General features: G+C 40.6%; 1 protein-coding gene across 7 annotated transcripts in view; it reads left to right on the top strand.

Annotated features, from left to right (window-relative positions):
* Positions 1-16,329, top strand: part of LOC105483169 (phosphodiesterase 11A) — a 510,053-nt gene that overhangs the window by 34,780 nt on the left and 458,944 nt on the right. For 3 of the 7 annotated variants that reach the window (XM_071072990.1, XM_071072991.1, XM_071072989.1), the window contains exon 1: positions 2,060-3,739. The exons of 2 other annotated variants lie outside the window; for them this stretch is intronic. In XM_071072990.1, coding sequence (XP_070929091.1) covers positions 2,828-3,739 — 912 coding nt within the window. In that variant the 5' untranslated portion in view covers positions 2,060-2,827. Of the gene's footprint in view, positions 1-2,059; positions 3,740-16,329 lie in introns of those variants that run through there. 2 more of the 7 variants (XM_071072988.1, XM_071072987.1) reach the window with 2 other exon arrangements.

Below are 16,329 nucleotides of genomic sequence, written 5' to 3'. Positions count from 1 at the left end.
GATGGGCTGTCACTGCTCCCCTCAAGGCAGTAGTAACTATCCAATCCTCTTTGCTTCCAAGTCCTAGTAACTTTTTCCTCCTCTTCCCCTCATGTCTAGGGGTGGTAACTTCTCTACTGTTATGAGTACCAGGTTTCTTCACTATTTCTGTGGTTTACCTATATTTCACTTTTGTAATTTGTTCCTTTGTAAATCAGCCTTCTTGGAATTTAATTAGAATGTGCTCTGTTTCCTGTTGGGAGTATGACTAATACACATACTATTCTGCAGATTGAGAGTGAAGATCAATGGCAGTGTGGCCACACCAACACACATCTTGTTATCAGCCCTCCATTGCAGCCCTCTGGACTATCTTCTGTGTGCTGTCTGTCACTTTCTCATTTTCTTCCCCAACCATTAACTCCTTTAGTGACCTCACATACCAAGCTGGGAACATGGCTACAGCCGATTCAAAACCAAGCTCGAAATGTTGAATTCACTTTTTCGGATTTCTCTTCTATTGCTTTCCCCATCCTTCCCAGTATTCTTCTCTACTCTCACTTCTCTTGGTACTGTAGACGGAGATCTTTAGTAAAAAGCACAGGTTTTGTCTTGGTCTTCTTTTGTCCCCAGAGCCTGGAACATGGTAAGTGCCAAACAACTGCTTGTATAATGAATACCTGGAAGATGGAATTAAGGAAGTGTCTTTATTAAACTTTCTGTTTCTAGGAAGCCCAGGGTTGGTCTACTTCTCTCCCTTCCCTGAGAAGCTCATTGCTTCATTTTCATCAGATCTCTACTCAGTGCTTTTCTTGTCTCCATGCACAACGCTGCTGCTGTATTATAACCAGTCTCAGGGTAGTAAATGTGTTTTGTTGTTGTCTTGTAACAGTTTTATTGAAATATAAATTACGTACCATACAGTTCATTCAATTAAATGTACAATTCATTGAATTTCAGTATACTCAGATTGTGCAACTATCAACACAATCAATTTAGAACATTTTATTAACCCCCAACCCCCCCAAAAAAACTCACACACATTAGGAGTCACCTACTTCCTCTCCATCTAGAAAGTAATCTATTTTCTGTCTGTATGGATTTGCCTGTTCTGGACATTTCCTATAAATGAAATTTTATAATATGTGGTCATTTCTGAGTGGCTTCTTTCACTTTGCACGAGGTTTTTAAGCTTCATTCAAGTAGTAGCATGTATCAGTGCTTCATTCCATTTTATGATTGAATAATATTCCACTGTATGGAGATAACACATTTTATTTGTCTGTTCCTCAACTGATGGACATTTGGATTATTTCCACTGCATATTGGTGAGTGTTTAACAATTAGCAGTCCATAAAAAAAAAAAAAAAAAAAAACAAAAACCCTGGCACATAACATTTGCTGATTTCCATGGTGTAAACATTCCCATTGTGACTGATTGCAAGCTCCATGATGTGACTGAACACAGAATTGGAAAGAGATTTTAAACTAGGTGCTTGTGAGTCCTTACAAGCCAGTTTCAACATATCACTAACCATCTTTACTGATAGATCACTCGAGTGACCAGAGGCATGGCTACATGCAGTGAAGTTTCCATACACCGTCACCTTAGAATAATAATAATAACAAAAGTAATACAACAGCTAACATTTACTGAGCACTTTTTATGTGCCAGGCACTATGCTAAACATTTTTTGTTTCCTTTTAAATCTTGATAACCACTCACCTTCTTGGAAGCCAGCTGCTCCAAATTACCAGGATTCTATGCTTGGTTTACTGTCTCCTAGCTGGTCTCCCTGCTGTTTATTAAATACCCCAAACTCTTTAGCACTTGCTTCCTCTACCTGGTAAACTCTTTTTCTGTACTGTTTTACACCCTTTCTCTATGTAATCTACCCCTGCCCCAGGTGCATGAATTTGGTTAAAGTCATGAATTGCTCACATAGGAAACTTTATTTGCTATTTTCGGGGAAATGCAATTCCATTAATATTTACTGAGCACCCACAAGGCGCTGGGCAGTGTTAGTGAGCAAGTCCCAGGAATCCTGGGAACCAACAATCCACAGTCACATCCCAGAAAAATAACCCTGCCTGTCTCTGAGGGTGAACGACACCCTCGATTCCTCGGAGTCCGCGTCTGTGTTCAGATCTCTGCAAAACATCAACACTTCTATCTCGGACTCCCACTGGGTTCCCGCGGGGCCTCCTCGAAACGCTAACGGATTAAGGGGCGGTGAGTAGGGAAGGTTGGGGAGGTAAGGGAGCAAGAAAGCGGGGAAGGAACAAGGTGCGTTTCCCTCTTCTAATCGTGTTCCAATCAGGAGTCGTGTACTCAGGCGCCGATTCTGGCCGTCCAGAGACTCTTCCAGGAACCGCCGGCCGCCTGGGCCGTGGACTTTGGCTGGTCTGGCTTCCGCAGCTCCCTCCTCTTCTCTCCTTCCTCCAGGCTCTGTGCCTCACTCAGGGGCGTGTCCTGCCCTACCTCCCTGTCACAGTGGTCCACTCATCCGGTTACAGCAGCAGTTCCAGCAGCAGCGGCGGCAGCCGGAACAGGAGCAGCGATAGCTACGGTTTCCAGAACAGGAGCCGGGGCAGCGGCGGCAGCTCAGTGCTGGGCACCTGTGCGAGCAGGAGTAGCAGGACCAGGGGGTGGGGTCGGTGCCAGCCACTCTGAGCCAGAGAAGGAAGGGGCACCTCCCAGATTCCACTGCTGGGAATAATCTCCAGGGGAGGTGGCACCGAACTGGGAATACTGGTGGGGGTGAACATGTGCAGGAACAGCTAGAGGCCTCGGGGCGGGAAAACATTTGGTCTACGTGTGGACAGGCAAGGAAAGCTGTCTGGGACCATGGCAGCCTCCCGCCTGGACTTTGGGGAGGTGGAAACTTTCCTGGACAGGCACCCAGAGTTGTTTGAAGATTACTTGATGCGGAAGGGGAAGCAGGAGATGGTTGAAAAGTGGCTGCAGAGGCATAGTCAGGGTCAGGGGGCTTTAGGTCCAAGGCCCTCTTTGGCTGGTACCAGCAGCTTGGCTCACAGCACCTGCAAAGGTGGCAGCAGCATTGGTGGTGGCATTGGACCAAATGGCTCTGCCCATAGCCAGCCTCTTCCCGGTGGCGGGGACTGTGGTGGGGTTCCCTTGAGTCCCAGCTGGGCCAGTGGCAGCAGGGGCGATGGGAACCTGCAGCGGAGAGCTTCTCAGAAAGAGCTAAGGAAGAGTTTTGCCCGCTCCAAGGCCATCCACGTGAACAGGACTTACGATGAACAGGCGACCTCCCGGGCTCAGGAACCCCTGAGCAGTGTACGACGGAGGGCACTTCTCCGGAAGGCCAGCTCCCTGCCCCCCACCACAGCCCATATTCTCAGTGCGCTGCTGGAATCGAGAGTGAATCTGCCTCAGTATCCTCCTACAGCCATCGACTACAAGTGCCACCTGAAAAAGCATAATGAGCGTCAGTTCTTTCTGGAATTGGTCAAAGATATCTCCAATGACCTCGACCTCACCAGCCTGAGCTACAAGATTCTCATCTTTGTCTGCCTTATGGTGGACGCTGACCGATGCTCTCTTTTCCTGGTGGAAAGGGCAGCTGCTGGCAAGAAGAGCTTGGTCTCCAAATTCTTTGATGTGCATGCAGGAACCCCTCTGCTGCCTTGCAGCAGCACAGAGAACTCAAATGAGGTGCAGGTCCCCTGGGGCAAAGGCATCATTGGCTATGTCGGGGAGCATGGAGAAACGGTCAACATTCCTGATGCCTACCAGGTAGGACTTTGCATTGTCCCCTTCTCCCAGAACCCCATTGGCTTGGGAGATAAGCTTTCGGTTATCATCTGGCATCCAGGAACACATTAATTTAGGCTCTTAACAATACAAATCTTGCTATTTAAATTCCTGAGTTTAAAGTAGTTAGAATGTTCCTACAGCATCTTTGATGTGTTGGTCCTTTCTTTTTTTTTTTTTTTTTTTTTTTGAGACAGAGTCTTGCTCTGTCGCCCAGGCTGGAGCGCAGTGGCCGGATGTCGGCTCACTGCAAGCTCCGCCTCCCGGGTTTACGCCATTCTCCTGCCTCAGCCTCCCGAGTAGCTGGGACTACAGGCGCCCACCACCTCGCCAGGCTAGTTTTTTGTATTTTTTAGTAGAGACGGGGTTTCACTGTGTTAGCCAGGATGGTCTCGATCTCCTGACCTCGTGATCCACCCGTCTCGGCCTCCCAAAGTGCTGGGATTACAGGCTTGAGCCACCGCGCCCGGTCCTTTCTTAACACCCAATGGCTTGTGGGAAATTCATATATCACCCAATAACACCACGTGTTTCTCTGTCAAGACACTTTGTCTTTAACACTTTGACACTTTGGCTGATCTGGCATCCACAGCTCCCTCCTCCTCTCTTTAAGATATCAATGTGTGGTTTTAGTATGCGTTTGTGAGTTGCTAGAAAAAGATATGTGCTCCAGAATTCCAGTGTTAAGATGGGCATTTTGGTGTCTTTGATGTCTTTTGGAGACCATAATGCATTTTCATTCTCTAATTCAGTATTGGAAAGGCAACAAAGTGCTTAACTACTTCCCTGTTCCCTTCTTTAGATTAGAGTTGCACAGGTTGTAAGGTAGGGAAAAGAGGAAGAGAAGAGGAATGTCAGGGGGAAAATGGTCCTGTGACCCATTTGTGCCTTCTTAGTATCTATTTTAACTGTTTCTGTTGTTGAGATTAGGAAGATTGGACAGATAGAGGGGCTAGTTATCTTTAGGCTTGAATGTAGCATTTTCTGTAGTCAGCTTTGATAGGACTGAGCAAGTAGGTTTTTAATTTACGAAACAAACAAAAAATATTGATAATTGTTTAGCAACTCCAAAGCCATCAGCAGGGTAAACATGTTAGTTTCAAGTGGAAAAGGAAACCCAACATGCTCTCATCTGGGTTTTCTGAGCCTTTCATTTTCACAGCGTTTTGAACTTGATATTAGATGCTGGATCTGAAAACCAGTCCGTTCTAATTTCTTCAGTATTTATTCACTGAATGTGATGAAACTGGATGTTATTTTCTATGAGACTTCTTCAGGGTTCATAAGAATTAAAAGTTCTCATCCTTGGTTAGGAAAGTTTTATAGTCATCTAGTAAGTACTTCTTCCAGTGGTCTCAGGGAGCTACATGTTTCTCTGGAGTTTAGTTGCTGTTGCTGAGAATAGCAAAAAGAGTGGGAAGGACACTAAAGGTAAAATTTTATCTATTTCATCTGAAAATTGACAATTTTACATAGAAAATTGACTAACTTGTACTAAAGCCAAGTTTCATATTTTTGTGGGATGTCTGCCAACCTAACACTTTAATATTAAAGGATGTTTGTCAAAATACCATTTTTGTTAACCTTTTATTGTAGACTAAGTGCATTATTCATTTTATCTTTCTTGAAAACTTTAAAAGGTGTAGGTGAAGCAACAATGAATGGTTTTCAACAAGTGTTTATTTCTCTACAATCCTAGAAAGCTATGAGAAGAAATACAAGCATTTAATAATTCATATGTTGAAGATTCTGTAAACATTTTGTCACAAATTATATTTCTAGAGAAATAAAACAATCACAAATTTTCTTCTTTCCAATTTTTTTCCCACATCCTTATTTTATGCTTGGGCTAAAGAAAAATCCCTTCCTAGTTCAATGATACTTACTCTAGCCTGAGGTTGCAGCCTTTTCTCTTTATTGCCCTTACTTTTAAAATTCATCCCCAATTGATTTTCTCCCATTTCTGTAGCTTTTGTTTCTTAATGTCCTCATTCAGGCCCTAACTTTTATTTCATACTGTCCTTTCTTTAAGAGCATAATTCTCAAGTCTCTTCAACAGTTAACTTGTCTTGCTGCTGTCTGGAATTGTGGCTGTAGGTGTCATCACAGGCAGGCGAAAGCAGGTTTTCAGCAGCAGCTACTTCCTGTGGGCTTTACCCTTACTCTGCCGAGTGTCTTAATATTTTTGGAAGCTGACATTGGGAAAGAGGAGTTTGTTTTGTTTTGTTTTGTTTTTTCTTTTCCCCCCAGAATAGTAATGATGGCTGCAAAAAGGGATGTTGGGAGGCCTGGCGAAAGGCAGGTAGAGGAAAGGTGCTATATGGGTTGGGAATTTACCCTTGGTTTACCTTGCTTTCATTTCTAACTGGTTAGAAAGTTTCTCTTTTCTTTTTCCATTGGCTTTTTTTATGTATCTCTGTATTTTTAACTTGGTGTAGTTTTCTTCATTTTACTTATGCTACTCTTTGATAAAGCTACTTTTTTTTTCTTTATTATGGTGCACTACAGTCACCAATGATGTGACCTTGGGAGAATTTCTTAATCTCTCACAGCCTCAATTTCCTCATCCATAAAATGGGGACAATAATATCTACTTAGCAAAGGTTATTTTTGTTTATCTCAATAAAATGAGATATTATGTCAAAGCCCCTAAAATAATATTGGTACATGGCAATTACCCAGGAAATGGTAACAGTTTATGAAGATAACGATGATATCTAGTTTGCTAATATTCTTTTTCTTTCTGTTTACCTTATTTTCCATTGTTTTTCTCCTTATCTGGAACTGAGATGTGAAGTCAGCATGTTTTGACCAACTTAATCTTTTCCATGCTCCACCCTTAAATTAAGTATTTTAGAACCAGGTTTACATTCAAGGAACATGAAAATATCTATCCTTCCATTCTCTACTTAAAATGTCCCTAAATGTGGTTGGTAATACCATATGCTAGCCTATCAAAAGTTCTGCACTTTGTTCCTCTTAGTAAGACATGCAATATAAACTTTTTATAGGGTTGTCATAGGGAAGAATGTTGCATCCTTCCCCAGTTCTAGCATTTTCCTCCATCCTTTCCATTTCCTGGTGTTACAGATGTCTCTTAATGAAACTGACAACTTTCCAAATACATGTTCTTTTGTCATGATGTTTTAATTTGTACCATATATGCAAGCATCTTGAAGTTTCTATTTAAATATGTAACCATCCTTCCTGATTCTTTGTTAACTACTATATTTTTAAGGTGTTTCTTGCTCAGCTTCAGACAGTGTATTTTTTCTTCAGGAGGTAAGAATTTTTTTTTTTTTTATCACACAGAGTTTCCAAATTTAATCATTTGATAATTACATTGGTGATACTCTTGGGGGTTCCTAATATGGGCAAGAGAATGGGCAAGAGAAAGGCATTGAAGAGACAAAATTATGATGATAAGCATGGCATTCTGGAGTCAAGGGTAGAATATTTAATGAAAGGCTAAAATTGAATAGAAATTCTGACAACCCAAAATCCCTCAGTTTATTTCATTATTTTGCATTACTCTCCTCAATTAGTCCTAAAAGACAGACTTGAAATTAGGAAAAAAATAAATCGTAAGTGGAAAAAAAAACCATTCATTTTTAGGTATCCAGTCCAGATCATAGTGACTGCAGTTTACCTTTCTCCCAGATAGTTGTAAGTTATTTAACAGCCCACATTAATATAGTAATGAAAAAATTGCCCTCAAGAGGTTGAAAATAAGAGCATTCAAGTAACAGGTGTTCTCTTTGAGATTATTCTAAGCATTCAGAATATAGCACTTTAAACATTCATAAAAATCATGAGGTGAATTTTTGTCAGTGTTGATAATGATAATACAGGTGTTTGACGGGCTTGGGTGTGAAAAGCAGCAGGATGTTTTGTTACATGAACTGAGAGGAGGAAAGGGGATGACGCTGAAGGGTTACAGGTGCGCCTACCTTTCAGAAGATCTGTTTACACAACAACTTCGTTTATTCATTAGTTCCAACAAACATGCACAGAGAGAGCCCATTATCCCCAAGGCCTTGGGTAGAGGACCTATGGGTGTATAAAGGACAGGATATACTTCTGCTCTCCAAGGGTGTACAGTAGAGAGCCATGTGCTGTCCACAAAAAACTAGTACCAAGCTGTACAAACTACATGATGTTAGTCTTGGATGAGTATGGAGTCACTTTGTGACTGCGCTCATAATGAAAGACTTCTTGGAGGAGGCACCATTTGAGCTATAAATAGGATTAGATTTTCCAGTTAGAGATAGTTGTGGAGTAAGGAGAAGTGATCCAAGTCCAACAAAATAGCTTCAACGGAGACACAGTGATGACCAAGTACCAAGTAGGTATAAGGGAGAGTGAGTAGTTTAATTTGGCCAAAATATTGCATATTGCATATCTATGACATTCTGTTGTCATAGAATGATTTGCAAAAGTAAGGTGAGGACAAAAGAAGGAAGGACTTTGAACACCTAGCTAAAGAGTTCAAACTTCACCAAGAGTAGGCCACAGGGAGCCATTAAAAACATCTTAGCATGATCAAAGTGGTGTTTTGGGTAACCTGGTGGCAGCAGCTGAATGGATTGAACAAGGAGAGGCTCAAAGCTGTGGAAATAATTAGGAGTCTACTGTCATGGTCTGGTGGAGCCATGATTAACAATTAAACTCAAGCAGGAACAGTGGGAATGGGCAGAAGGAGACAGATGGGAAGTGGCCTGTGGGTGTGGATTTGGGAAAGCAGGGAGGGAGGGCAATGATGACTCAGATTCTAAACCCAGGAGATAGGAGGAAGTGTGATGCCTTTATCCAGAAGAGGGAGAGAAGCTGGGTTAAGGGGAAGATTCTCAGTAGGTCCAGCTACATAATTTGTGGAGCCTAGTGCAAGATGATAAAGCAGGACTCTGGCCGGGGTTAAAGAAGTCAGTCCCCACTTCCCAAGAGTCTGTCCCCCCGTTCATAGCAACCTCCTGTCTGAGAGTCTGAAGGGATTGCAACCTCCAGGCTGGGGCATTCTCAGTATCTGGATTGAGGGTGGGCAAGGGGCCCCCCCCCGATTGAGGGTGGGCAAGGGGCAGGCAATTTTAGAATTGCCTGCCACAGGTGCCATGTTGCTGCCAGCTCTGGGTGAGGAGGGCCACATCCTTTCTCTTCCCTGAGGAGGTGTGGGGCATGCACCTGCCCCTCTCCGCACCCTCCCCACACCCCATCTAAGAGCAGAGTGCAATGGCAGACATGGAATGTGGGCCTCTTCCTCGACCCATGTGACCTGGTTGCTAAGGGCAGGTGTGAGACTGGGGAGGATTAATGGGGCCTGGGACACCAAGGAGCAGGGATCAGGTGGCCAAAAACCAGTTCTGGGCAGGCAGTGGGAGGGGAGACTGACTGTATGTGAACCAAGGTTCTGGACTCTGGGGCTCATACTGCATTGTTCCATTGGACTTTGCTTACAAAGCACAAATTCAATGATAAAAAGTATTAACAATCTCACACAGCATAGCATTAAATCTCAAGCAGGGGTCTTTCAGCCACTGCACTGGTCACATGCTCATGAAACGGGCCCTGAATCTGAGTCATATGGAGTCAAAGGTAGAGAAGTTCAATCTTAATCCAGCCTTGTCTACTGCAGCCCTTCATGTGGCCTCAGCACCATCCTAATTAAACTACAGGCTGTTTTCAATGCCCAGATAGTGCTTTTCTATTCCTGTATTTTGCATACTTTCTGCCAGGACTACTTCTTCTCCATCTTTGCTCATTTAGAACCTGCTTGCCCTCTCATGACATGAGAAGGGAGAGCTGAGTGCCTTATCCTTAAAGAGAGGAGTTGGAAAACAACCCCAAAAATATACATAAAGTTGTATTTAAGAATGCATTGTAATATGCTGATATATATTTATTATATGTATTTTCTAATACTATGAATAACGATATTTAATACTTCATTGAATTTCAGTTTTCTTTTTGGAATAATCTCCATTGAAATAATCACATTGAAAGTGTTTGCCTCAGAAGGAATTAATTTTAGGTGTCTAGAAAATTCAGCGATGAGAGTGCTTCGTTTCCTGATGAGCCAGTGCTGATAGATATGGACTACACTCATGTGATTGAGTTGCTGAGATTTGTCTAAAAAGGCAGATGTTGATCCTACTCCAATACTGATAATATAAAAAAGGAGTTTCATGAAATCTTATTCCAGCTTTGCACAGTGTTTAAAAAAATTCCCCCAAGCCCACAAACATGTTCACTAGCCCAGAACCAGAGTTGATTTTGTGTTTGAAGTAGGAAACTCTGCTATTTCAGCCTCTCTTCCTGACAGACACATGATTGTGATAAACACAAGGACAAATTGCATTTGCTGCTTTGTACATGAGGATAGCTTACAGAAAGGCACAGTTCCTACAGAATCATGAAAAGGTAATTTAAGGTTAACTAAATTTTTTTTCCCAACCCATAAGCTAAATGTTTACTAATCTGACCAATTTATTTTGGTTCATGAGGTTTGGGTCACCTGTTTATTGACAACGCTGGCTTAATTTGGAAGTTAGGGTTTCATGTTGAATACAGCGTTGAAGAGTCATACAAACTTTCCTCTGAAACAGCTTTGAGTTGTTTTATAGGAAAGTCAACAAGATCCTTGAGGTACATTGCTTGCTGCTTATTTTAAGGGTAGTATTTTGCAATATAGCCACATTCTTTTGGAAAGTGAAATTTGAATCAGATAAAGGCAGTTTAATCATAAAAGACTGCGTTAAGTCACTAATATTTTAGGAGAAGTTTCAGTTCTTGGTCATTTATAGGCATTGAGGCTATATTTATTTATTTATTTGGTTTAAAATAGTAAAAGTCTTCTGGCATTAAAAAATATACTTTCTATAATTCCTGAGGATTTTTTTTTTATTAATTGGTTGGTTTTGACTGAACAGTGGTTTCACATATTAATGACAAATTATGTTTCCTATCATAAAATATAGCTTAAAGGCTGTTGCAAATTCAGGACAAGAAATCTTCTTTACCTGAAGGGAAAAAAAAGGGGAAACCTATGAGATACCTCTTTAGGGTGTCTATTTTTTTCTTTTTTTTTTAGAGACACGATCTTACTATGTTGTCCAGGCTGAATTAAAACTCCTGGGCTCAAGTGATCTTCCCACCTTAGCCACATGAGTAGCTGGGACTATAAATGTGTGCCACTGAGCCCAGCAGGGTGTCTACTTTTTTTTTTTTTTTTAACGTAATAACAGAAGGTAGAGGGAAGCTTCACTGTGGATGAATAGTAACTTCATCTATGGAGTACAAACTCTGAGTCAGACAGCTCATTAGCAAGCTTTGTCTCTTTTAATCCTCTCAAAAATCCCCTGAGGTAACTATGACCACCCCCATTTTACAAAAGGAGAAACCGAGGCTTGGACAGTTTAAGTAATTTGCTTAAAGTGACTCCATTGGTAAGTGAGGGAGCTGACTCGCTTATTCTCTTCAAGTTATTCTGTTTATTCGTGAGATTCTGTATCCCCAAAGACACTCCATAAAAGGTAACCTTGGCCAAACACACTTACAGAGAAGAGGTGACTTTGGTCTAGTTTGTGGAACCTGTTCTCTGTACAACCTCGTTAAATCCATTTGCCTGACAATTGAATCCTTAGGTTACTAATAACATTGTTAAACAGTAAAAGGCATCAGAGTGTGACAGAATATGCTCTAGACTTATAGTCAGGAATTGTGGTTCTATTCCCATTTCTGCCTTAGTTTTTTAGCTATAATATAGGGATAATATGTTCAGACATGTCTGCCCCATAGTATTTTGTAAGCCTCTAATCATCAAATCTAATCATTAGATTGCAATGAGATAATGGAATAGCATTTTCAAATGGATAAAGTCAGAAATGTAAGGCCTTATTAATGTTTTAAAATACACAGTCCAGAAGGCTTTATTCACAGTGTTGTCTTTGGAAAGGGCTTTGAACATAATAGGAGAGTTTTGATCTAAAATGTAGTAGTACCTGTATTGACTATATTTCCAAATTTTCTGTATTCTTGATGTTCTAGCATTTGAGGCCTACGACCCTGGAGAGACTGCCCCTTCCAGGGCTAGCTAACTTCTAGAGAGAGTGAAGAACTCCCTTTTGAGGGTAACTTTGATATATAAATCAGCCTATCCAGAGCCCACTCCCCTAACTATGTCCTTTATCAAACTCTCATACACCCAGACAATATTCTCCTTGCCCTAAATCACCCAGGGCCAAGTACCCAACTAAAGACCACTCCTATAGCCCATAGTTTGCCAAAATTAATCAAACTAGCCAATCCTAAACTTACTTAGTATACTCAGGGTAGGTATACCCTGTCTCAACCATCCTTCCCTGAAGACCCTAGTAAAGGTTCTGTGCCATGCTCTGCCCCAACTTCTGCCTCCGGACTGACCCTGGCCCTTGCCTGTGTGGCCCTGCACAGTGTGCCGTGCTTCCTGTTTCTAGGGTCTGTGAGTATGAACTTTCTTCGTGACAGTCATTTCTGTGTTTGCTTTACCATACCCCATTAAAACAAATCCCAGGTACTTTTTAACACAGTACCACACATACATAATCCCTTAAACACAAGAAATGATTAAAATGTAAAGAGATCAAATGCTTTAAATGAATATTATGCTGTCAGGATTAAGAGGCCGTAATAAATATTCTACCTTTGATGAACACAGATATGTTAAATTTCTTGATACAATTGATCAACATGCCTATTTTTCTAGTACAAAATGCAATTTCAAAAGTATACATTGGGTCTCTGTGAAATAAATCCCCATATGAAATCTCCAAGTTGATGATTTGTTGTTTTATTGTCAAAATATTAAAAATTTTTTAAAAAGATGGTATTTGGCTCAAGCACTTGTAAACTACATCAATTCTAGCTGCTGGCATTAAAGAATAAATGAATACTAAATTTCATGCTTGTAATCAAGATCTAATAATTTAGTAGGCAAGTATATCTATGACAGTTTTATTTTAGATGTGTTGATTCCTTATACAACAGATAGACTTACTTTATGTTTTTGTGTTTGGAAATGATGATACTTTTAATACTAGCATTATCTTTTTTTGCATTTATGTTGCATGTACTACTTTATCAGATTACCAGAATGTTTCAACCTTTACATTTTTCAATTAAAAAATTAGATGATACTCCTTTTTCATTTAAATGGCTGTGTACAGTTTAATGAGCTAACAGTTTTTATGGGTATTTGGCAACTTAATATGCATGATTACATATTTAAAGTTTTAATAACAGCTGTAATGGCATTAAGAATTACAGGCTTGGGACACTGTGGGAAAGATTATCCAGGGCTGCTAAAGAAACAAGCCCAGATTTTTGTTCTTTTCTGAATAAAGTCCTCTGGAAAAGTGAAGCTCTAATCCCCTCTCTCTAATAGCCACCTTTATGGCTACTCACACTTCCCTGTTAGCCTCTTCCTCCTTTTGCTTCCAGAAAACCACTAAGTGAGAGGGTGCACACACTGTCACTCTGTGCAACTGCTAAGGTAGCTGCTGCTGCTGCTTTTTTTTTTTTTTTTCTGTCTTCAGATATGTGAGACTGGAGTCAGATTCTTCTCTCACTTCCCCATCTTTGAGCACTGGCTTTGAAAGCCCAAGGCAGCCCTAGCCATAACAACTCCTTTTTATCATAACCCTAAGATTATCATGCAGAGAAGCAAAGAGGAGAGGAAACAGTGGTAGCGAATGTCCCATGCATTAACCAAGCAGGGAGATGAAGAGCTGGAAGCTGAGCCATCTCTCCCCTCTCTCCTTTGCCATTCATTTTTAAAATGAATGAACAAAAGGAACAGCCTCTGATTTAGTTGTTTCCTTTACTCATGCCTGCTGTGAATAGACAGAAAGGAGCTTTAAAATATAAAGGGCAGGAAAATATTTTCTACCTCTGACTTAACCAAATTAAGATTATTTGCTATGTTAAATTAAAGAACAGAAAGGTCAGCTGGGGAAAGAAGAGCTACTATCACTATAAGAATGTTTCATACTTAAGACTTTGGGTTTTTGTTGAAGAAAAAACTAATTTTGTTCTTCAGAAATAGATCAAATGAATGAAATGAAGTGAGAAGTTTAGAGTAAAAAGAAACAAACAAAGCCTCCAAGAAATATGGGAGTATGAGAAAAGATCAAATCTACGTCTGATTGGTGTACCTGAAAGTGATGGGGAGAATGGAACTAAGTTGGAAAACACTCTGCAGGATATTATCCAGGAGAACTTCCCCAACCTAGCAAGGCAGGCCAACATTCAAATTCAGGAAATACAGAGAACACCACAAAGATACTCCTCAAGAAGATAATCTCCAAGACACATAATTGTCAGATTCACCAAAGTTGAAATGAAGGAAAAAAAGTTAAGGGCAGCCAGAGAGAAAAGTCAGGTTACCCACAAAGGGAAGCCCATCAGACTAACAGCAGATCTCTCGGCAGAAACTCTACAAGCCAGAAGAGAGTAGGGGCCAATATTCAATATTCTTAAAGAAAAGAATTTTCAACCCAGAATTTAATATCCAGCCAAACTAAGCTTCATAAGTGAAGGAGAAATAAAATCCTTTACAGACAAGCAAATGCTGAGAGATTTTGTCACCACCAGGCCTGCCTTACAAGAGCTCCTGAAGGAAGCACTAAACATGGAAAGGAACAACTGGTACCAGCCACTGCAAAAACATGCCAAATTGTAAAGACCATCGATGCTAGGAAGAAACTGCATCAACTAATGAGCAAAATAACCAGCTAACATCATAATGACAGGATCAAATTCACACATAACAATATTAACCTTTAATGTAAATTAAAGGTAAATTAAAAGACACAAACTGGCAAATTGGATAAAGAGTCATGATCCATCAGTCTGCTGTATTCAGGAGAACCATCTCACGTGCAGAGACACACATAGGCTCAAAATAAAGGGATGGAGGAAGATCTACCAAGCAAATGGAAAACAAAAAAAGGCAGGGGTTTCAATCCTAGTCTCTGATAAAACAGACTTTAAACCAACAAACATCAAAAGAGACAAAGAAGAGACATTACATAATGGTAAAAGGATCAATTCAACAAGAAGAGCTAACTATCCTAAATATATATGCACCCAATGCAGGAGCACCCAGATTCATAAAGCAAGTCCTTAGAGACCTACAAAGAGACTTAGACTCCCACACAATAATAATGGGAGACTTTAGCACCCCACTGTCAACATTAGAGAGATCAATGAGACAGAAAGTTAAAAAGGATATCCAGGAATTGAACTCAGCTCTGCACCAAGCAGACCTAATAGACATCTACAGAACTCTCCACCCCAAATCAACAGAATATACATTCTTCTCAGCACCACATCACACTTATTCCAAAATTGACTACATAGTTAGAAGTAAAACGCTCCTCAGCAACACACCACAGTGTAATCAAACTAGAACTCAGGATTAAGAAACTCACTCAAAACCGCTAAACTACATGGAAACTGAACAACCTGCTCCTAAATGACTACTGGGTACATAACGAAATGAAGGCAGAAATAAAGATGTTCTTTGAAACCAATGGGAAGAAAGACACAACGTACCAGAATCTCTGGGACACATTTAAAGCAGTGTGTAGAGGGAAATTTATAGCACTAAATGTCCACAAGAGAAAGCAGGAAAGATCTAAAATTGACACCCTAACATCACAATTAAAAGAACCTGAGAAGCAAGAGCAAACACATTCAAAAGCTAGCAGAAGGCAAGAAATAACTAAGATCAGAGCAGAACTGAAGGAGATAGAGACACAAAAAACCCTTCAAAAAAATCAGTGATTCCAGGAGCTGGTTTTTTGAAAAGATCAACAAAATTGATAGACCACTAGCAAGACTAATAAAGAAGAGAGAAGATTCATATAGACACAATTAAAAAATGATAAAGGGGATATCACCACTGATCCCACAGAAATACAAACTACCATCAGAGAATACTAGAAACACCTCTATGCAAATAAACTAGAAAATCTAGAAGAAATGGATAAATTCCTGGACACATACACCCTCCCAAGACCCAAGACTAAACCAGGAAGAAGTTGAATCCCTGAGTAGACCAATAACAGGCTCTGAAATGGAGGCAATAATTAATAGCCTATCAACCAAAAAAAGGTCCAGGACCAGATGGATTCACAGCCGAATTCTACCAGAGGTACAAGGAGGAGCTGGTACCATTCCTTCTGAAACTATTCCAATGAATAGAAAAAGAGAAAATACTCCCTAACTCATTTTATGAGGCCAGCATCATCCTGATATCAAAGCCTGGCAGAGACACAACAAAAAAAGAGAATTTTAGACCAATATCCCTGATGAACATCGATGCAGAAATCTTCAATAAAATACTGGCAAACCGAATCCAGCAGCACATCAAAAAGCTTATCCACCATGATCAAGTGGGCTTCATCCCTGGGATGCAAGGCTGGTTCAACACATGCAAATCAATAAGCATAATCCAGCATATAAACAGAACCAAAGACAAAAAACACATGATTATCTTGATAGATGCAGAAAAGGCCCTTGACAAAATTCAACAGCCC

The sequence above is a fragment of the Macaca nemestrina genome, chromosome 11 (assembly GCF_043159975.1).
Source record: "Macaca nemestrina isolate mMacNem1 chromosome 11, mMacNem.hap1, whole genome shotgun sequence".
NCBI lineage: Eukaryota > Metazoa > Chordata > Mammalia > Primates > Cercopithecidae > Macaca > Macaca nemestrina.
The sequence above is the reverse complement of the archived record's forward strand: the minus strand, read 5'-3'. Positions and strand labels throughout refer to the sequence as shown.